Source organism: Polyodon spathula, chromosome 2, assembly GCF_017654505.1.
Source record: "Polyodon spathula isolate WHYD16114869_AA chromosome 2, ASM1765450v1, whole genome shotgun sequence".
NCBI classification, from domain to species: Eukaryota; Metazoa; Chordata; class Actinopteri; order Acipenseriformes; family Polyodontidae; genus Polyodon; species Polyodon spathula.
Window position 1 is genome coordinate 45,941,971 of NC_054535.1, and position 22,327 is coordinate 45,964,297.

The 22,327-nt window shown below is 36.8% G+C and overlaps 1 protein-coding gene across 2 annotated transcripts; it reads left to right on the top strand.

Moving 5' to 3' along the window:
* Positions 1-12,965: 12,965 nt before the first annotated feature.
* Positions 12,966-19,547, top strand: LOC121328011 (dentin sialophosphoprotein-like). Of its 2 annotated transcripts, XM_041272435.1 has the most exons (14): positions 12,966-13,051; positions 13,619-13,687; positions 13,783-13,830; positions 14,917-14,946; positions 15,635-15,667; positions 15,879-15,911; positions 16,305-16,346; positions 16,471-16,503; positions 16,732-16,764; positions 17,371-17,406; positions 17,541-17,582; positions 17,884-17,922; positions 18,123-18,188; positions 18,563-19,547. In XM_041272435.1, the coding sequence occupies exons 2-14, from the start codon at positions 13,634-13,636 to the stop codon at positions 18,935-18,937; spliced, it is 864 nt and encodes a 287-aa protein (XP_041128369.1). In that variant the 5' UTR covers positions 12,966-13,051; positions 13,619-13,633; the 3' UTR covers positions 18,938-19,547. The 2 variants fall into 2 exon arrangements, with proteins under 2 accessions (XP_041128369.1, XP_041128378.1); XM_041272444.1 differs by lacking the exons at positions 14,917-14,946; positions 15,635-15,667 and having other exon boundaries at positions 18,563-19,546.
* The last annotated feature ends 2,780 nt before the right edge of the window (positions 19,548-22,327 follow it).

The window sequence follows — 22,327 nt, forward strand, 5'->3', positions numbered from 1 at the left end:
ATTTTTGCTTTCTGACTTGATTCTCCATAAACTACTTTCTAAATCAAAAGACTGATATTGTGGAGCTAAATACTACATACGATGTACTGGGTACCATTTGTACTGTTTATACATTATATTGCATTCTGTTTTTCTTTGTGTCCAGACCACATCAACTTTTGAAAGACACAACATGGCTCCACCATGTTTCCCCTTCACTTGCCTAAGACTAGATAAATTGTAGGATAGGGTGAAACTCACATTATAATTATCTCCAGAAGACCAGTATTCCTATTCTTCGCAGACATTTTGCAATCAGAACTGTTTTTCTAGAGCTAAATGTGTATCTAAAGCTCTCTACACTTCCCTGTCTAGCTTTCTCTATTAGGATTCTCAACATAATTGTAACCAACTGTCTTACAGGGATAGATACAGTGCAACTGGCAGTACTGTGTGGTGTCACATAATTACAGTGAAAATGCTAGCTCTCTGCAGTGTACTGAAGGTCTTTTGTGCAATATCGCACTACCAAAGCCATATGTGGATTTCATTTGTGAGGGTCTTTGCCAGCCTTGTATATTATAAAAGCCAATAGTGTTGCAACACTCTCATAGCAAACAGAGAAAATAATAACTCATTGAGGACATGAACCAAAATATAGAAGTTGCTCAGTAAAGATCAAGATAGTTATCTTCAATATGAGAATGGATTGAGTCCTCATTTTCTCAAAAGATTAAACAGCCAATATCAGTAAAATCATTGATGCCGGTCTTTACTAATTAATATGTGTATTTACCAAAAGCTGTATTCTAACCTCCTTTAAGATACTACAGACCTGTTTTATAAAATGTGACTGGACCCCAAACACACATTTTAACCTTGAGATACTATAATGTCATGAACAGGGGTGTCTGCAAAGCAAGCCAAAATGAAAACAAAAGTCAGTACAATCAGTAGGTAGAGCCCACTGCTTGGGAAAAGTCAAAAGCAGAGCACAGGCACCAGGTGCATTTATTAACTACGCAGAGAAAGATTTACAAGCTTTACAGATTAAAACAGGTTACCCACAATCTTACACGCAGGTCACATAACACTGGAGTTCATATAAGTTTTATAATATGTCACGGCCCATTGGCATTCAGTATTAAAACTCTCCCTTCATGTGTGCTAACCAGGCGATTGCCAAAGGAACCCCAATAAAACATTACAAACCACAGGGATTCATTTAGCAAGGGTCTACCGACAATAACTAGTCAGGGATTTAGGCCAAAAACTAGCGCCTGAACTATAGGGGCTAGTATGACATGATTAATGGTAGGTAAGAGCAAAGTAAGAACAGTGCCTCCAGTTCAAGCAGCGAGGAAGGTAAGAGCAGTGACTCCAGTTCAAACACGAGGAAGGTAATATATATATATATATATATATATATATATATATATATATATATATATATATATATATATATATAGCACCTTTCATAGTGGACCACCATCACAAAGCGCTTCAAAGAGGTAGGCTGTGAACTGTGCATTATATACAAAGTCACTTACAATAGGATATTGATTTAACATCTCATCCATAGGATGGAGCAAGGGGGGTTGAGTGACTTGCTCAGGGTCACACAAAGTGAGTCATTCAGTGGCAGAGGTGGGATTTGAACTGGTGACCTGATTACAAGCCCTGGACTTTAACCACTGGACCACACTGCATCCTATAGGTAAGAGCAGTAACTCCAGTTCAAGCTAGCAGCGAGGAAGATAAAAACAATGACTGCAGCTCAAGCAGCTCCAGCAGTGAGGAATATAAGAGCAGTGACTCAAACAATTCCAGTGATGAGTCTAGCTATTCCAGCAGTTTGACCAGTGAAGAGGACAACAGCAGTGACTCCAGTGTTGCCAGTGACAGCTCCTGCAGTTCAAGCAGTGAGGGAGATGGGAGTAGCGACACAGACAAACCAAACACTAACCAAGACAACCAAGACAGCAGTAATGACATGGGTGAGCAGTGCAGAAATGGAGGGTTTAAAAAAGTAATATATGTACAATGAATGAAAATTCTCCTCAATTCTTTCTATGTGTAACTAACAGCTACTAATGAGGCAGTGTGGTCCAGTGGTTATAGTCCAGAAGGTCACCGGTTCAAATCCCACCCCTACCACTGACTGATTCACAGTGTGTGACCATGAGTAAGTCACTTCACCTCCTTGTGCTCCATCATATGGATGAGATGTTAAATCAATGCCCTTTTGTAAGTGACTCTGCATATAATGTGCAGTTCACAGCCTACCTCTGTGATGGTCCATTATGAAAGGCACTATATAAAAATAAAGATATGGTTATACATTATATTAAACTAATATTTTGTTACGCTAACATAATGAAATCTAATTAAAAAGATTAGATTGTGTGAGCTGAGTATTCACTTGAATGGAAATTGGTGTACGAAGGCAACTTAAAGGACATAAATCATACGCATTATATTAATTTATTAAATTGCACATGTTGCTGACAAAAGAACCACACTTCATGGTACAGTGGCTTGAGAAAGTATTGACCCCCCTTGGCATTTTTCCTATTTTGTTGCCTTACCACCTGGAATTAAAATTGATTTTTTGGGGGTTTGTATCATTTGATTTACACAACATGCCTACCACTTTGCTGATGCTGAATATTTTTTATTGTGAAACAAACAAGAAATAAGCGTGCATAAGTATTCACCCCCCCCCCCCCCCCCCCCCCCCAAAGTCAATACTTTGTAGAGCCACCTTTTGCAGCAATTACAGCTGCAAGTCTCTTGGGGTATGTATCTATAAGCTTGGCACATCTAGCCACTGGGACTTTTGCCCATTCTTCAAGGCAAAACTGCTCCAGCTCCTTCAAGTTGGATGGGTTCCGCTTGGTGTACAGCAATCTTTAAGTCATACCACAGATTCTCAGTTGGATTGAGGTCTGGGCTTTGACTAGGCCATTCTAAGACATTTAAATGTTTCCCCTTAAACCACTCGAGTGTTGCTTTAGCAGTATGCTTAGGGTCATTGTCCTGCTGGAAGGTGAACCTCCGTCCCAGTCTCAAATCTCTGGAAGACTGAAACAGGTTTCCCTCAAGAATTTCCCTGTATTTAGCGCCATCCATCATTCATTCAATTCTGACCAGTTTCCCAGTCCCTGCCGATGAAAAACATCCCCACAGCATGATGCTGCCACCACCATGCTTCACTGTGGGGATGGTGTTCTCGGGGCGATGAGAGGTGTTGGGTTTGCGCCAGACATAGCGTTTTCCTTGATGGCCAAAAAGCTCAATTTCATCTGACCAGAGTACCTTCTTCCATATGTTTGGGGAGTCTCCCACATGCCTTTTGGCGAACACCAAACGTGTTTGCTTATTTTTTTCTTTAAGCAATGGCTTTTTTCTGGCCACTCTTCCATAAAGCCCAGCTCTGTGGAGTGTACGGCTTAAAGTGGTCCTATGGACAGATACTCCAATCTCCGCTGTGGAGCTTTGCAGCTCCTTCAGGGTTATATTTTGTCTCTTTGTTGCCTCTCTGATTAATGCCCTCCTTGCCTGGTCCGTGAGTTTTGGTGGGCGGCCCTCTCTTGCCAGGTTTGTTGTGGTGCCATATTCTTTCCATTTTTTAATAATGGCTTTAATGGTGCTCCGTGGGATGTTCAATGTTTCGGATATTTTTTTATAACCCAACCCTGATCTGTACTTCCACAACTTTGTCCCTGACCTGTTTGGAGAGCTCCTTGGTCTTCATTGTGCCACTTGCTTGGTGGTGCCCCTTGCTTAGCAGTGTTGCAGACTCTGGGGCCTTTCAGAACAGGTGTATATATACTGAGATCATGTGACAGATCATGTGACACTTAGATTGCACACAGGTGGGCTTTATTTAACTAATTATGTGACTTCTGAAGGTAATTGGTTGCACTAGATCTTATTTAGAGGCTTAATAGCAAAGGGGGTGAATACATATGCACGCACCACTTTTCCGTTATTTATTTTTTAGAATTTTTTGAAACAAGTTATTTTTTTCATTTCACTTCACCAATTTGGACTATTTTGTGTATGTCCATTACATGAAATCCAAATAAAAATCAATTTTAATTCCAGGTTGTAAGGCAACAAAATAGAAAAAATACCAAGGGGGGTCAATACTTTCGCAAGCCACTGTAGAAGTATTTTTTAAGTTATGTACTGCATGCTATTGTACAGAAGGGAATCACAAAAAGCAGCTGGGAATTCGTATCTCAATTACGTCATTTAAATGACCATAGCATGTAAAGGTGCTATAAAACTAAGAATAAAACCACAAAATATATTTTCATATAGATTGAATCAACTACATATTTTGTTCTAAGACAATTACCATGATATTAGATCTGCACAAATGTAATTAAGCAACTGAACTAAATCTTATTTCTTGTTTTTTTCAACTCAAGCAGGAACCAATAAAACTGACGGATAATGAAAAAGTAGTAATTGCAGCTAACAAACTAATTTAAAAAATCTGCCTGTCTTGCACTTGTTAGCTATTAAGTCTCAAATACGCTTTTTTTTTTTTTTTTTTACATAGTCTTGCTCACTTCACCTCGAGAGGAATTGTCCCCACCCCTTCAATGCCTTCTGTCTAGTCATTAACCAACTAGCTGCTTCCTCTATCGACTTTGTAGCCAGTAATGCTTTGAACGCAAATACACTTCTGAGAGAAAATGACATTAAAATTAATTAATAACAGACCACCTTAAGCATGGCAAGCAAACAGACAACATTATTTGACCTAGTGTAGCACCAGGTAACATGTTAAAAATTATAATATATAGATATATATATATATAGTTATATATATATATTATATATCTATATCTATATATATATCTATATATGTTACACACACACACACACACACACACACACACACACACATTTGCTATAATGTGTTTATTTCAAAACTGCACATCTGAGACCTATAGTAATCGTGAATGAAAGTTCACAACAGGAATTATTTCATTACCTATAACCACTTAAAGTAGTTTCTGGTAGGAAGCTTCCTGTGGAGCCTACATAACATTTTTTTTTTTTTTTTTTTTTGATGATCTCATATTTTCATTAAAGCTGTTATGTCTGTGTAGTTTTGACTTTTGCAAGAAAGTGGAAGTGTTGTCTTGGAAACACCCTGAACAAAGTCATAAACGGAACGTTTCACAATATGTGGGTGATGTAATACCTCAGAATCTGTTTTATGGTAAACTTTTTGTAATAAACTTAAGATATTCTTAATAAAAGCAAAATAAATGTTTAACATCTAACAGTAAATAAATGACAGTACACTTTAAAACTAATTACGAATACAAAGATTTACTGTGGCAGATCACTATGGGCAAAGTAGCGGGGTCATTTTACAACCAGTCTCAGTAAAACCTTTTGATTACTCTTGCTGTGCCATAGTTAGAATGGAAAAAACATAAAAACTGCCAATCAGAAACTTTTAGCAACTGCAGCGATTTTGACTGATTGTGTTGTCATTTTAAGAAACAGCAATGTAAAATATTTTTTATTATAAATTATGTGGCAAGATTCTCTGAAATGTGGTTTATGCATTTATAAGGGTTATACTTTCTGTTTGGGAGTTGTGTATGTCACTGCAAAAAAATCCTCAGACGAGTCATAAATTGTCTCACAGTTGTATTTTAAACTTGCTTTCATTAAAACTAATTTGCTATTACATTTCACCAGATTTCCACATCCCAGCATGATCAAAAGAGGATCCCACATGCAAAGTGGATAGTCAGAGTTAAAAGTTAACAATATTACATGTTTCCTCCAATCCAGGAAGCAAAAAGCATGGCAAAACCACACAAGCAAGACGCCAGCCTGTAAGCAGGTCTCAAAGTCAAATCAGCTGAGAACAAGCTTGTCCAATGCCAGTGTCCACCAAAGTCAAGTCAGACGTCATTTTATTTGGAAAAGTGCTGAGAAAGTTTTGTGTCCCACATAAATGCAGTTTGAATTATTATTATTATTATTATATATTATTATTATTATTATTATTATTATTATTATTGATAATTTCATTTGTCTGGCAAGCTTTGAAAAACTAAACTCACATTAAATTAACCACATTATTTCCTTTTTTATTCTTTTTTTTTTAATATATAATTTTGCCTGACATCTACATGGATCAATGATGATGGCAGGGCTGAAAATACCAGTAGCTAATATACTGTATATGACATAGATCTATTTAGGAAATATAGTAAATGCATGGGTATAGGTTGATTTAAGGTTTAACACAGAATAAAGTGTTTCTGTAAGGATATACTGTAGTCTATCAGCGATTTTATTGATTTCTGGTTAGAATTTCTGGTCTAACCAGCATTAAAAGAATCAGAAAAAGAATCAGCTTCAATTAGTTATCATTTGAACAAAGACAAATATGTTTATCAAATTATTTACTGTCTTTCAAGAACGATAAAAATGTTTTTATACCTAATATGTCTTTTCACTTGATACAGCCCAACAGCACATACCATAATAACATACTAGCAACCACCCTCATCCAATCTCCCACTGTAGTATCTTTTTAAATACTACCTCATTGTTTTCTGGGTATAGCTATATCCCACTTAGTGGTACTGTCACTTGTATGTGGTGTCACAGGATGTCTCAGATGTTTCCTGTTTTATTTCTTAGTCTAACCCCTAGTAGCAGCTATGTTTGAGCATGAACAGTGAATCATTCTCAGCCACTATAATTAATAACATACGCTTTTATAACAATTTTAAATTAAAAGGCAGTTAGGATAATTATAATTGTGTTCCGCCCAGCTGAGACCAAGCAATACCGGTAATTATTTACTAAGCTGGTCCGACTAAAATAGGCTTGTTAAATTTTGTACCGCTTATAATTCCTAAATTGAAATACATTAATTTTAGAATTAATACTGTACACTTTAACAATATACAGTTATTCCTGTAGTTATTTGATTCATAAAACATATTTTACCTTCCACAGCTTGTTTTCTAGTTTTCTGTAAAAGCATTGATTATGTCCAGCATTTGTTTTTTAAATAGTACTTTTTTTCATATTCGGCAGTGGAATCAGACACAAGCAATGTATGTATGAATGTGTGTTGTGATAATTAAATTAAAAATAAACATCCATTACTACCCTAGTAGTACTTGTGCTATCTGTATTTAGTTTTTACCCAGGTTGTGAGGTTATCTTTCTGTGAAGCCACCAGGTTATTTGTAAAGGAAACATTTTATTGTCAAGAATACTCACACTCACAATTGTTTTAAGAAGTATTTATCAGCAGGTATTAAATAAATCCATGTCAGTTTACAGCCATAGTAAAAATGGCAGCAACCCAGATGAGAAGAAAATTTGCTTTGAAGCGTTTTTTAGAACACTCTGAGGTTTATCTCCATTGACTGGTACTCAATTGTAAAGATAAGAGAAGGCCAGCTTTTCTTGTTTCGAAGTCAACATGTTAATTAATCCATTTATTTAATACCTTAAATACGTTAAAAAAAGATGACCCGCTGTCACAAAGACGGCTGCGGTGGGTGACGTCAGACCAGGAACCAGGAAATAAGCAAAAGAACGATGGGAAAAAAAAAACAAAAACACACAGGACACGGCACTTCACCAAAATAAAGAGACAAACAAAACAGACTACACAGACAAACACGGTGGGCTGATATTTAACTGTTATTATTATTATTATTATTATTATTATTATTATTATTATTATTATAACCTCGTCTCCAATGCCGTTCTCCACTCACCGAACACACAACCCGAGTGAGTGAAAACATAAGAACATAAGAACATAAGAAAGTTTACAAACGAGAGGAGGCCATTCAGCCCATCTTGCTCGTTTGTTTGTTAGTAGCTTATTGATCCCAGAATCTCATCAAGCAGCTTCTTGAAGGATCCCAGGGAGTGCTTTGAGCTGCTGCTGTGTTTCCCCAATGTCCTGTGTTTTCTGATTAAAGCAATTCAAGATGCAATTTCTCCTTACTGCTTCTAAACTGCTCTACTTTTCCACGCCTGTACTTCTCCCACTCGCTGACGCTTCCACTCGCTGTCGCTGGGATGCTGTCACATGCTGCTTTTATGCAGCTGTACCGAGACTCGATTGGTAATCAATTATTCAACTGGCGTCTCAGTACAACTGCACATGAAAAAGTGCAATTCCCCGTGCTCGCATATTATTACATTTTACCTGCACGTGAAGTGCTCTGCAATTCTCGTGCCTAAATACAAATATACATTTTAAACAACTCGCGTTCCACAGACCCATTTATATCCCGTGTACCAATGACTATACACCAAATTTAACACACAACATGCAACATTCAACACACTTCTTCAGCCGGGGCAATTCCAGCAGTGGAAAGGCTACTGAGGAAGGTGGTCTCCTGACCTTTCCCCCTTCTCAGCTGGCAGATCCCTCCTGTGGGACTCCGGCCACACTGACCCCTGCGGCCAAGCAGAGCTGACGGTGACCCCTGGCGAAGCAGAGCCGGCAGCCCCAGGAGATGCGTAGCTGCTGGCAACCCCAGGCGATGCGGAGCGGCTGGCAACCCCAGGCCATGCGGAGTGGCTAGCAACCCCAGGCGATGCCAGGCAGGCATCCTTGGGTGAAGCGAGGCAGGCATCCTTGGGCGAAGCGAGGCAGGCATCCTTGGGCGAAGCGAGGCAGTCCGTAAGTAAGAGCAGCCTCCCGACAACAGGACGGGGAAAGGGACCCAGCAGGCATTCATCCTCCGCTGGTGGAAAGGGACCCAGCAGGCATTCACCCTCTGCTGGTAGACAGGGACCCAGCAGGCATTCACCCTCTGCTGGTGGAGGTGGCGGAGGCAGAGGCAGCTCCAGCTGCTCTACTCCTGCTGGTGGAGATGGTGGAGGCAGAGGCAGCTCCTGCCAGTGGATGAACTGCCCTTGCCGTAGTTGATCAGTCTTAGAAACTGAGAGATGTTGGATGAAGTGTCTGCCACGAACCATAGACAGGTCAGAGCGGTGTAGACCCAGGGTTGGAAAGCTGTTTTTTGATGGTACTGTAAACTCTGCACATCTCATAAAGCTGAAGAAAGCTGTGAGACATAAGGTTTCCATGGTGAGGTTGTTGCCTGGATTGAAGCAGCTGTTTCACAATGTATTGATGATTTTGGAAAGAATGTCTCGGGTTATCGGCTGTCTGATTGGGGAGGCTGAAGGCATGCTCTTTTTGACCCCTCAACGAGTTAGGCAGACAGCTGGAATTGATAGCAAAGGAGGAGATGGTATAGACCTAAGGCAGTACTCGTAATGGATGCCAGAAATATAAGACCAAATAGATGATGGTGCCAGTTTGAGAATGTCTCAGAGATAAGCAATAAATGCCAGCAGGAAAGCTTGATTGAATGAATATTGTGAAATCCGATTCTGGGCTTAGAAGATGGAGAAGGTAGTCCATGCAGAGGAGTAAGTAGCTCTGGTAGATGGAGCCAGAACTGCAGCCATGTATTGGTAAGCTGATTGGAGCAAGTTAGATGAAGCTGACAACATCAGATGGCTGATAGTAGAGACCTGCAGAAATATGGAGTCTGCTGCTGGGACCAGGTTGTGGATCTGGAAATGAGATAAAACATCAGCAGCATAATTGAGAATGCCCAGTAGGTGGCAAGCTTGTAAATTAAGTTGTCTGACACTGATATCCAGACTAGACGGCAAAGTAGTTGCATGACTAATGGAGATGAAGAACGGCTTTTATTAATGATGTGAACTGTGGATGTGTTGTCACTGAAGAACAGAATGGATTTTCTTGACCATAGGTGTCCCCATAGAGAAGAGGCCGCTACAATAGGATACAGATTCAACAGATGTGATGATTTTTTTTTTGAGGAGATTTTTGAATTTCTTGAAGTCATGTATTGGAAAAACACTAGGACCTGAATAGCCCCTGAAATCCTGTGTGTGAGGCGTCCATGGACAAAAAACCAGAACAGTCTGTTCCAGTGCTGAAGCAGCGTTATCCACATTTTAATGTCTTTCCTGGCTTCGAGAGGGATCAGGATGGAAGCATTGAGGTTTTGAGTGGTGGTAGAGAGGTTCAAGAGATGGGATATGAACGTCCTGCCTTGGGGGATGATGCATATAACATAATTGAAGTGTCCAAGGAGAGAGAGGAGATCTTTCTTTTTATTGTTTTTGCTCTCTGAAATGATTTAATGAGCTGACGAAGGTGCTGTAGTTTAACAAGAGGAAGGCGGCCTTCGAATTTGATTGTATCCAGGGTAATTCCAGGGAACTCAAGGACAGTGATGGGGCAGATAGTTTTATCTTCAGAGAAGGGGACACCCAGGGTAGAGAAGAGTGTTCTTAATTGTGTAATGGCTTGCGCTGCGGGTTGTGAGGCTGGAGATATCAAGAGAAAGTCATCCAGTAGGTGCAGGAGAAAGGGAACATGGCAAGTGTTTAACAGAGTAGAGCAGAGTGCTTCTGACAGTGAGTTGAATATCTTGGGGCTGCTGCGGCATCCGAAAGTTAATTGAGTTGAAAAGTAGTCTTGCCAGAAAATCCCAAATAAATGTCAATTGCCCTGCTATTTTTATGCATTTGATGGCATCTGATAGTGTAGTCTACTGGTTATGAGGAATAAGTGTGTTGATGCTGCTGGTGGATTGGCTGTGAGGAGCTGATAAATTGATAATCAGACATTTTTTTCCTGATTTACTGAGAGGATTGATACAGTATTCTGGAAATGGTGGAGATGGGAAAGGCCCAGCCATGAAGCCCTTATCAATTTCTGCTTTGATGAGGGTGGAGACAGCTTGTGGATCCAATTTGGCGCAGCTGAGATTTTTGCAGGTATAGGATGAAGTAGGGATGCTATTAATGCCAGTATGGAATCAATTTTGTAACCCGTCTATGAGATGCTGAGTGAATGGCTGGTCAGGATGAGAGAGGAGAGCTTCAGTGAGAGCCTCTATGTTGATAGATGAGCGTACTGTTAATGTGGATAGTCATTTGTTGTGCTGCAGGGGACAGATGAGCTGGGAGTGGTTACAGACGTGCAGGTATTTGCAGTTGAAACAAGACAACCTTATAAAGTTATTGCAAATTTGCCTTTCACCTACAAATTTAATAGGTTGTCAGTATTTGTCCCTGTTATGGGAGGCAACAGGAGGTGTAGATGCACGGATCGGGTTTGGTGATGAAAGCCGATTTCTGAAATGAAGAGGGGTCTTTGGAGGCTGAGGGGTGCTAGTGTTGGCAGTGCTGGCTGTTTGTAGGTAGAGATGTGTAGAATGCACAGTGGATGCACAGACCCCACAAGCGTGAGCTCACTGGCCTCCAAAGGCCCGGTTGAACAAATCATGATCAGGAGTGCCCCAGTTAATTATATGATTTCCCGATCTTGCCCGAAGATCTTTTAACAGATGGGGGTTGCTGGATTTTAAAGTGACAGACACATCTCCACAGTTCACAACGCGATGGTCAATTAAGCAATTTTTCAATAAGAATAGATATCAGATAGATGTTTTCACCTTCGATGATTTGTTTACAGAGCGAAGCAAATAAGGTGTAGTGTCTGGTCGTGGAGACTGGTTGAATACCTGTTGCTGTAGCTGAAGTCAGGTTGAAGGCTGGTGCTGTTTCAGCTGTGATGGTAGATGAGGCAGGAGTGCTGGTTGAGTGTAGGAAAGAGTTGAACCAGGCTTCCATGACATCCAAACGGTTGTTAATTGTTGCAATGATGAGTGATCGAAGGGGCTGCAGCACTGGCCAGAGTTTAAGTCTGTATTGGTAGGTTGAAATCAGAGTCAGGTTAGTTGCTCTGCTGATATCTTGTATTCCTGCTATGTGAAGCTCTGTTGGAAGGTGCTGCTGATGTTAATTCTAGCAGGTGGAAAGATGGGCTCTGCAACCTGGATGTTGCAGAGCATCAAGAATAAAGTGTTATGGTCGGCGTTGGGGGCCCCAGAGTCGAAGATTGCTTTCAACATCCCTGAAAATCATCTGTTTTTTCCCTGGAACCGATGCTTGCCAGGGGCTCTTCCGCTTTGGTCGGGAGGACGCCGAGCCATGGTTTGGTGGTGATGGCAGAGGATATGATACGAGCCTGGAAGCGATGTTAATTGTAGGAGATAGCTGCCCAGGCTGTATATCCTCAGATTCAATTGAAGATATGTCAGAATCCATTGTGGTAATTTCTTCAGAGATGTTATCTTGGTAGGAGCCTGAAGCCTGAAGGCTGACAATTAAGTCACTTGTGTGGTGACAACACCAGACATTGACATAAAAGCATATGTTAAATCTTTTTGAGCATATTTTCACCCTATTATGCATATTGCATTAGCAGTTAGCACTGGCTATAGCACTGGATGGTAGTATGCAAAGAATAAATTCAAGCTCAGCTTTAGATACACTGGATGTCTTCGTCCAACTATGTACTTATATGACATTAGAAAACCCTAAGGAAGTTCGATGTGGCTCTGACCACATTTTTATTTTTGAGTTCACAAAAACAAATAATTTGGAGAATGTGTATTTAGCTATGAGATGTAGGCCTTACAAAACATATCACTTGATATGAATGTTCAGTACTATCTTACATTTTAAATAGCGAATAATGTCGTTAAAAAGTATGAAACAATTCAATTTTATTTCTAGAGAAACATAAGTATTTGCCTGCCAGAAGACGCATTACAACCTTAAGAATGTGGGCGAAAACTCTGTGTTCACTCTGAGCAGACTATATAATAATCAGTTAAATTTAGAAATCTTTGACAAGGCAGTCAATGGAGAGGAAAATAGTGTAAACATCTTTAAACCACAAGAGCATTTTAGAATAAACACGCCTCTCTGACAAAAGGAAGTGTAGGGGTTTTGTAGGTTGGTAGGAAATGTCACTTACACCTTGTCTTGTCATACCGATATGGAAAAGTTCTGATTGGTTGCAAGATACCTGTAGCAGAGTTTAAATTCAGGCTTCATTGATTGAATCTTTAGACAATTTCACTGAGGATAACAAACTGTTTTCAGAGCACTGAAGTCAACAAACTCAGGATATTTTAACTAGAAGGTAAAAATTCTGATTGATCCTTTTTACTCTGTTATGTTATTTACTATATTAGTGTGTTTTATTTAGCTGTTTTGTGCACACATTTTCGCTTTGGAAAGGCACATGTAAAACAGCCAGCATTGCTCTAAATTGGAAATGAATGAAAGCCTTATTAATTGGTTTCCAGTATATCTTATTCAGTTTGATGTCTGTAGCCATGTTATACAAATGTATAGAACTTTGTTGCATTTTGTAGCTGAAATTACTGTGTAGTTTGACATACTGAAATTACTGTGTATGCAAATTCTACATCAACTAATCTATTTATATTTCTGTGACCCTTGCTAATATTGGAATAAAGGTTAAAATACATTCTTGCTTGAAAAGGCAGTACATACGTATTATTTATCTGACCATAAGGAATAACAAAAAATGCATTTTTGTAACTTTAGAGTAGGTGTTGGTAAATATGTCCTGTTTTGACTTTGGCAACTCACAGTACCTAAATGTAGGTCTAAATGTATATAGTTGTAATACAAAAAAGAAGCAGTACAGTCTGGTAACAAAGCATGACCTTTTCTTTGGTAGAAATTAACTGGAAGAATGAAGACAGTTATTGTCATTTTCTATCTGCTGAGTGAGGTCTACACTGTCCCAGTAAGTACTTCATATCAACTACTTGATGCTGTTTGATTAATGATACATAAAATAATGATGGATTGTGTTAATTTTTTTTTCTTGTTTTCCAACAGATTTTTCAAAATGGTGAAATGAAAGATAAGAGGCCAGAAAACCATATTGTAAGTCATTCACAAATATATTAAATATATCGTATGAAAGATATACAATGGGACACACATGCCTCTGCATACTTTAAATAGGGCAATGCACAAGGAGCATGGAGTATAGCTTTTCTTTTTTTGGACTCAATCCATTAATGTGATTTTTAAAGCTGTAGATTGTAAAGGGAAGAAGGAGGTGTATCTATATCCAACTTAGAAAGAAAAGGAAGTGATCAAGTAGTGAAGGTGAAGTAATGGTAGCCTTTACTAATGGATAACATTTACTGTTGCCAGAAGAAAAGCAACACGTTGCAAGTACCCATAATTAAAATAATTAAAATAAAATGGCATAATTCAACCAGACCTTGGCAGGCAATGTAACAATTAAAATAGAATTACATAAAAAAAGATGCTGGGTGAGTTTAAAAAAAAAAAAAAAAAAAGATCTAGTCCAAAAAAGATGAGAGTGAAGAGTGTAAATAAATTAATATCATAAAACAAATTCAATCTTTTCTCTCTTTTTTTTTTTTTTTACCTGACCTTGGAAAAAACCTCTGTTCATCCCTATAAGTGTGACTTACACACTGTCATTTTTAAACATATATGTAGTGCTGTACTATACAGAAACTACTGAAATACAAGCTAAATACTAAAATGAAAAACGTGTCATGAGTGTACAGGATGCTCTGTTAACCCTAAAGACGACTTGAAAAATATTACATACATAACTTTATTGCAGTGTTTTTCTCTATAATATCTATACCTTTCTGCTCTGTGTAAGTTTTATTTATATTTTTAGGAAACCAACAGTACATCGGAAACAAGTATTACCTCAGAAAACATTATAAATAAATAATTATATGTACATAACAACAAATTGGTTGGGACATTTAAAAGTGTGTCTTTAAAATATCCAACAAAATGTTTATTATAGTTATTTGATTTTTAAATATGATTATTCCATTGATGTATTTAAAAATATTCTCCACAGGCACCTATATATTATGACTTATTAAATTCCTCAGGGGACTATCTTGTATTTGTAAGTATTTACCATATTAACTATCAATGGCATTAATCTCCTTTTTTATAATTTCTTTATAGACATCTGAAGAAAATACATCAGAAGACACGGTAACGGCACAACACTCTTTACAATAAATATTTAAGATTTACTAGTAACTGCGACCCTGTAAAGGATTAAGTGGTTAATGATAATGGATGGGTGGATTTACTAGTACATCATTCATAACTATAAAACACTAAAATAATATATAAGTAGCAACAATAAACTTATACAACGTTCTTATTGCAGACATTTTGTAAGATTCAATAGTCATATTACTTACTTAGGAAGTATTATATTTGTTTAATATTTGTTTAATAACATTTCACTCTTTTCAATAGTGCAGCATAAAAATAACTGAAACAATCAGATAAGCTCCTAAATACAGATTAACTGCACTGTAATTACAGTCTATAACAGTACCATTTACAATTAAATTATATTCAAAGTTATAATCAAACGCAACCCTGCAAGTAAAATAAAAAAGTAACTTGTGAGTCATGACTTAAAGGTTTGTGAATAGGGTCTACTAGGAGGTCTGTTCTCATGAGAGAAAAGAGAGTAACGGTACTCTAGAGGTTGCTTATTCACAGAGCCGTAAATCAAGCTAAACACTGCCAGGGCCGTCGGTCGCAGAATAGTCCTCCATAACTGAGTGTGGAGGTTTTAAACTCATGACCCCTCTCACTTCTACTTTACATTTTTTCATGTAATTCCTTTAGGGTTATAATGTTGTTATACATTTTCTCTTTACAGTCATCTGAAGAAAGTAGTTCATCAGAAAGCAAGGTAATTTAAACATCCATGTACATTCATACCTGTAACTGTTGACTGAAATCTAGTTTTATTAATAATGTGTTCTATAGAGTATTTTTATGAAATAATTGGTTAGCCTGTATTTCCACCAGTCTGGTATTGGTAGTAGCTATTAAGGATAGTTTTGGATACTTGGGGTCAGTCAAATCACTCATGTTTTTTGCATTTTCAATATATTTTACAGACTTCAGAAGAAAATAATACCTCTGAAGACCAGGTGATTGAAATTTACATTCAATGTTCAAATTACAGTATGTTTTTTAAAAATACATAGGCAATTTAAAGCAAGTCTAGCAGGTCTAGTTCCCCCAAAAGGCTTGCCCAGACTTTATGCAACTTTTTATATTTATGTGTTTAAAGGCACAAAACACAAGTCTAACTGTTATACCCAGGTCAGATTAATTGTTTTGTTTTGTTCAATTAATTGTTTCAGCATAGTTCAAATAAATAAATGACTTGTGTGCAGCACTACAATTGTCTTACGTATGAAGTAGTTGACAGATGATTTAAAAAAAACATATTGATTTGATAATTTCCTGATTTATTACTACTGTAGTAAATACTGTGTTAGTTAGTTTGTTTATAAATGTATTTTTTCTGTGTCTTACAGACTTCAAAAGAAAGCAGTTCATCAGAATCATCAGAAGACCAGGTAACTTCAACTTCTTTCTTTTCAGAGTTTAATTCTTAGCAGAAAATTCTTAACCAACAATTAAAATGCTTAACATGTGTAGAATTGATGATGTCATTAACAATGATTTTTGTTGTCTTTCTAGACTTCTGAAGAAAACAGTTCATCACAAGACCAGGTGATTTGTACCTGCTTGCATTTTCAATGCTTTACATACCACATTTAAAACACTTCACTATTTTGTTTGGACAGTGTTTTAAACAATTAGACCAAATCAGATACTACATATTATTATTATTATTATTATTTATTATATTATTATTATTATTATTATTATTATTATTATTATTATCATCACATATTATACTACATCTTATAAATATTCATCAACATTTCGTCTCTACAGACTTCTGAAGAAAGCAGTTCATCAGAAGACAAGGTAATTTTAAATATTTTAGGAAAAAGTATATTTGGCTAAAAGCGTCAAATCGCCAGCCTTTAACCATATTACCTGTACAGGGTTTTGTTCCTCAGGGGTGAATTATTGAGCCTCTATGAACAACACAAGACACAATTAAGTTTCTTAGAGGCAGTATTAAGAACCATCACTTTAGATTATTAGATCACTTAGATCGTTCAAATCTTTACATCACCTATTTATGTATGTGTTTATTTATTGTTGATCTGTCATACATACAATATAACCATCACATGAAAGTGTCAGTCTTCTTCTGGCTGTGCAGAACAGCCTCTCTTTTATTTGTATTAGTCGCAGTAGTAAACATTTACAACTGAGCAAACTACATGAGTTTACAGGGGCTCATTATTTACAGATATAACAAGACTGCACATGCCTAGTTAATAAACAGAAATGTCTTCACTGACTTTGCCTTAGAACAGCTGTGACATTAAAATTACATCAATACTAATACCCATTAAAGCTGTAATTTCAGCTTCATTTTTGGTCTTGTTGTGTCACCAGAATTCTGTTTCTGAGTGATATTGTTGACACTGATAATTGACAAGGTTAATTATGTCTTTTCAGACTTCTGATGAAAGCGACAGCAATTCAGAAGACACGGTAAGTAGTATTAAAATAAAGTCTTCAAAGATACACATTTTTTGCTATGGTTCATAATAAACATTTAAGGAATTTACTTTTTTCCCCCCATGGTCATAACAGAAATATTTACATTGTCAATCATTAATTTACAGAGCTCTGACGAAAATGACAGTATTGATACTTCAGAAGACAAGGTAACTCATCACACAATATTTCACAAAGCTGGAGCAACGGCTGCATGGGAGGCCTAGCGAGAAGTAAGGTGCACCCTCCATGAGATGAGGCCTGGCATAGCCAGACCTGTAAGGCAGGATGGCGAGCTTTGACAGCACCAAGAGGGAGACGTTGTTACATTGTTGCAGCAAAAATCAGACCAAATGTGAACGTTCAGGAACTCCAGTTAAGCTTTCCATGGCTATAAAGCAACATTTTACACCATTGTATGCCTTGCAATGATGGTCATATCTTCACAGTATATAATATATAATTTTACAGACATTTGAAGAAGAAGATGATGATACCTCAGAAATTGAGGTAAGTCAACAATACACAGACATTTTAAATCAAGAGAGATATTTTTTGCATTATTAGTAAAGCGATGTTGGTAATGTGTCATTTTATTTATTTTTTGTTTTGTTACAAAGCTAATAAGAAACAAATTAGAGTTCACTTATGTTGTTTTTTTTTTTTGTTTTTTTTAATAAATATTATAAACATAAAAATATTTTTTATAGAGTGATTCAGATAAAAATGGGAATACCAGAGATGACAGCAGGGACAGTGAAGATGCTTATAAAAGGGTAAGTTTTAAGAAACAAATTGGCTCTCCAGTCCTAAGTAGGCACACAAGCTTTCTAAATTTCTAGGGTCCTCTTGCCACTCTGTAACTTTGTGAATGTCATCAGCAATCTCTGCTGCGGCTCAGGGAGGAAAAACAAAAATTAAACAAAGGGGGAGAAATAGTCAAAAAATAAATAAAAAATAAAAAAAATGAAATGGCGTGAGACGCAATACCATCACGAGGCAGTATTTATCTGAATAGACAAGGTAGGGCCTAATTGAAGAAACTTAAGTGCATGAAAGACCTTGTACAAATGTAGCATATAATCATTCCAAACACATCAAAATGTATTCATATTCGCGTACAATTTTGTTTTGTTTTTTCTGCATGTAGAACAGGATTAAAATATTTGACATCAACCACAAAAGTGACAAAGATGATGACTGCAGCGATAGTGAAACTGATGAAGATACCAGTGATGATGAAGATAGCAGCAAGGAGAAGGAGCAGGAGTCGGAGGGGAGTGACAGTGAAGATGAACATGAAGGCATTGAGCATGAAGACAGCAAAGAAGAAGAGGGTAATAGCAGCAACATGGACACAAGACATTACAGAAGAGGGGAGCGGTGCAATGCTGGAAAAGGGGACGGTAGCTGTGAAGATTCTAGTGATAAATACATTTTTCAAAACATAGGTGACAATAGCTATGCATTTAGCGAGGAACTCCTCATGCATGGAGATGAGCCCAAAGAATTACAGTCATGGTGACCTTAAAAAAAAAAAAAAAAAAATCACTCTGTATACATATAATCACATCAATTTATATTATGCAGAGTGTAGTGTTTACATGCTTTAAAATGTAATTCAAATCATGATTTTAAATCATTAAGGTTATGTTTCCAGGTGTAAAATACTGTCAGCATATATGACATTGATCTCAAAGCTGGTAATGGGATGACAGAGTATCTGTTAGCCTACTGTATTAATGAGACCACTGTATTAATATTGTAAAACTGTATAGCTGTAAAACAAAACTAACGTTGGATGCATACATGTGTGTAACACAAGCCTGCAGTATATTTACAATATGTTCTGTATAACCCTTGAGCAGTTTTCAATCAATGTTTTTGTTTTTTTCTTATTTTTATATTTTACATTGTATGAACTTATTTATATAAAATCACAAATACATGTACTTAATAAAATGAAGAAAAAAAACCCACTGGGTGTTAAAAGAGTTCAGAATATTTCCCAATTAATAAATGTCATTCATTAGCCATTCAATTTTAATATACTTTTTTGCATAGCAAGTGGAGGTTCTTATTGCTATTCTTAGGTTGTACAATCTTTAGGAGTAAGCCCTGTAATAACTACATACAGAATTCCAGTGATTATCCCAAGGTGATTATCATAATAAACATGACCTCTAATCAATGTTTTTTTGGTCAAAAAAGCAAACATTTGCTGGAAAACTAACATTTTAAATAATATACAATAAAATGTCTCCTCAATTAAACATTACACAGGGATAAAACTACAGGATACACTAGATAAATAATAATTTAAAATACTTCATATCTTGTTCAAGTATGTGTGTGTGTGTGTGTGTGTGTGTGTGTGTGTGTGTGTGTGTGTGTGTGTGTGTTGTGGTGTGTGTGTGTGTTACGAATGTTGGCGCTCATGAAAGGTTCTGGCCTGGGAAAAATGAAGCCATAACTCCTATCTATATAACCACAGACCCGTCATTGACATACTGTAAATATAAAGATACATTTTTTCTTCATCCTCTTCAGATGTCAAAGGCTTATGGATTGCATTTTGTATTTTACTGTATTCTGTACAAACAAAGACACATTATTTAGAAACATATGGTTCTGTATTTCTCTCTAGAGAACTGAGGGTATGCAAGCACAACAGTGGGTTCAATATGAAACCGAAGAATTCTAAAAAGGACCAATAGGGGTTCCACAGTGAGATGCTTCATAAATGGAACACCTAAATAATTTTGGAATTCCTCATGAATGTTCTTTTGAATTAGTTCTATATAGAACCCATTATATAGAACCATCTGTTCAGTATATTTCAAATTATACATGACAAATGAACCAATCATGTAGGGCTTGTTCACATGTCACACTGTCTGCCACACAACTTTTACATCTTTTTCTATGAAAGATCAGTAAAAAGGTAAAAATGAGAGATCCACTACAATATGTTTTATTCTTACAAAACAATGAAATTAAATTGCTGAGTTGAGTATTTTTTACTTTTAGTTGAAAATACAATTTCATTTTAAGGTCAGGCATTCATAACAGCAGATAATGCACATCTACAATAATGTTCACAGTGGCAAAATATCGCTAAACAGATTAGATTTGAAACACTATTGACCCAGAGTTCCAGATTTACTTTCAAGAAAGATTGCATTATAATTGTATATACTATTTAGAGACTGTGTCTTAGCAAGTGGTTGTAAACAAAAATGGTGTGTCAGTTGTATTTGATTACATAGCTTTTATTGTAATATTCATAAGTAATTATAGTGCTCATAGAAAAATGCTGACACATGCTGAATGAATGATTCACAAATATTTTCTTTGGTGAGTCTGCAGAACGTTGTGGCAAATAGGTTTATGACAATTGTTCTGGTGTACTTCAATTATTTACATTGTACATGAAACAAAGCAGTTTAATTCAAACCCCTGAAACATGACTACAATGATACTGTCATTGAAAAAGATTCATTTTAATTCAAACTAAATTATTGCAAAAAAGGTGTGGTGTTTATTTGTCCAGATGGTGTCTATTTAAAATACATGATGACTCTACTCAACAATTTTAAACTGAGTCATACAAAAAGTGAGCACCATCCTCTGGAAATGAGTTTATTGTGATGCACACGTCAACATGAAGGCTACATATACCATAGGGACTGGCTATACTTGCACCCTGGGGCATCTGTACACTAAATGCATGGTGTGAATTGGGTGCATAGTGTGAATTGAATGTTTGGTTAATGAAAACAACAAAAAAATGACTCTTTATACAACTTTTAGTTAGACTACAAAATACATTGCTATTTGAGCAATGATTCTGGTTGTCTGAATAGGTTGATTCTTATTCTTTACTGTGCATTTTCACTTTTTTGTGAGTTCCCTCTTTTTGTCATTTCATAAGGGATTAACATTCATTTATTTAAAAGATGCGTATGTTGTTGACCTGTAAGAATGATGAGGATAATGAAGACTGTATAAGCTAATTATTGTTATTTACACCCCTTTCTTCGTCTGAGTGACCAGTGGAGATTAAACTATGGTAAAACTTGTATGAGACATAAAAGAAAGTAAAGTAGTGCCTTCATAAGTATTCCTGATTCTCATAAATGTTACTCTTTATTTTAATTGATTACTGTTACTATACTGTGCAGCCAACATCTTTGTGCCAATGATATTATTATTATTATTATTGTTATTATTATTTATTTTTTAGCAGACACCCTTATCTAAGGCAACTTACAGTAGTTACAAAGTACCCACAATACAAACATCACAATACAGATAAGAGCAGTTATAAAATACAATAAAAATCAATCGTAAGAGCAAATTGAAATGAGAGAAAATAATCATTTGAGAGCAATTACATCTATAAGAGCAGTTCAACTTAAAAATATTTGGTTAGAAGAGTAAATTCCTTTAAGAGCAAGTAGTATATATAATAAATGCAATTACAAAAAATGTGAATATAGTTACCTTTAAGAATAAAATCAAGTACAAGTATATATTATAATTATAATTGAGAGCAGTAGTAGAATACAGCAAAGTGTGGAGCAGTTAAGTGCAAGTAGAAGATGATGCAAGTACCGATTCAATTTGGTACCATATAGTTCAGGATAGTCGAGAGTTGTGAGGTTTACAGATGCTGTCAGAACAGGTGTGTCTTGAGGCAGTGCCAAAAGATGGTCAGGGACTGAGCGGTCCTGATATCCGTGGGGCAGGTTGTTCCACCACTGACAGGCAAGGGTGGAGAAGGTGCAGTCTCTGGAGGCGGGGGAGCGGGGTGGGTATAGCTAATCTGCTGGTGGCAGAGGAGAGGAGGGGGTGAGAGGGGTTGTAGGGAGACATAACAGTCTGGAGATAGGAGGGAGCAGAAAGGTCAAGA

Bases quoted from the DNA above. Each gene is read 5' to 3' on its own strand.
- LOC121328011 (XM_041272435.1), top strand. From the start codon at position 13,634: ATGAAGACAGTTATTGTCATTTTCTATCTGCTGAGTGAGGTCTACACT. The intron at 14,947-15,634 runs GTAACGGCACAA...TTCTCTTTACAG, and splicing joins AAAATACATCAGAAGACACG to TCATCTGAAGAAAGTAGTTC. The intron at 16,765-17,370 runs GTAATTTTAAAT...ATGTCTTTTCAG, and splicing joins GCAGTTCATCAGAAGACAAG to ACTTCTGATGAAAGCGACAG.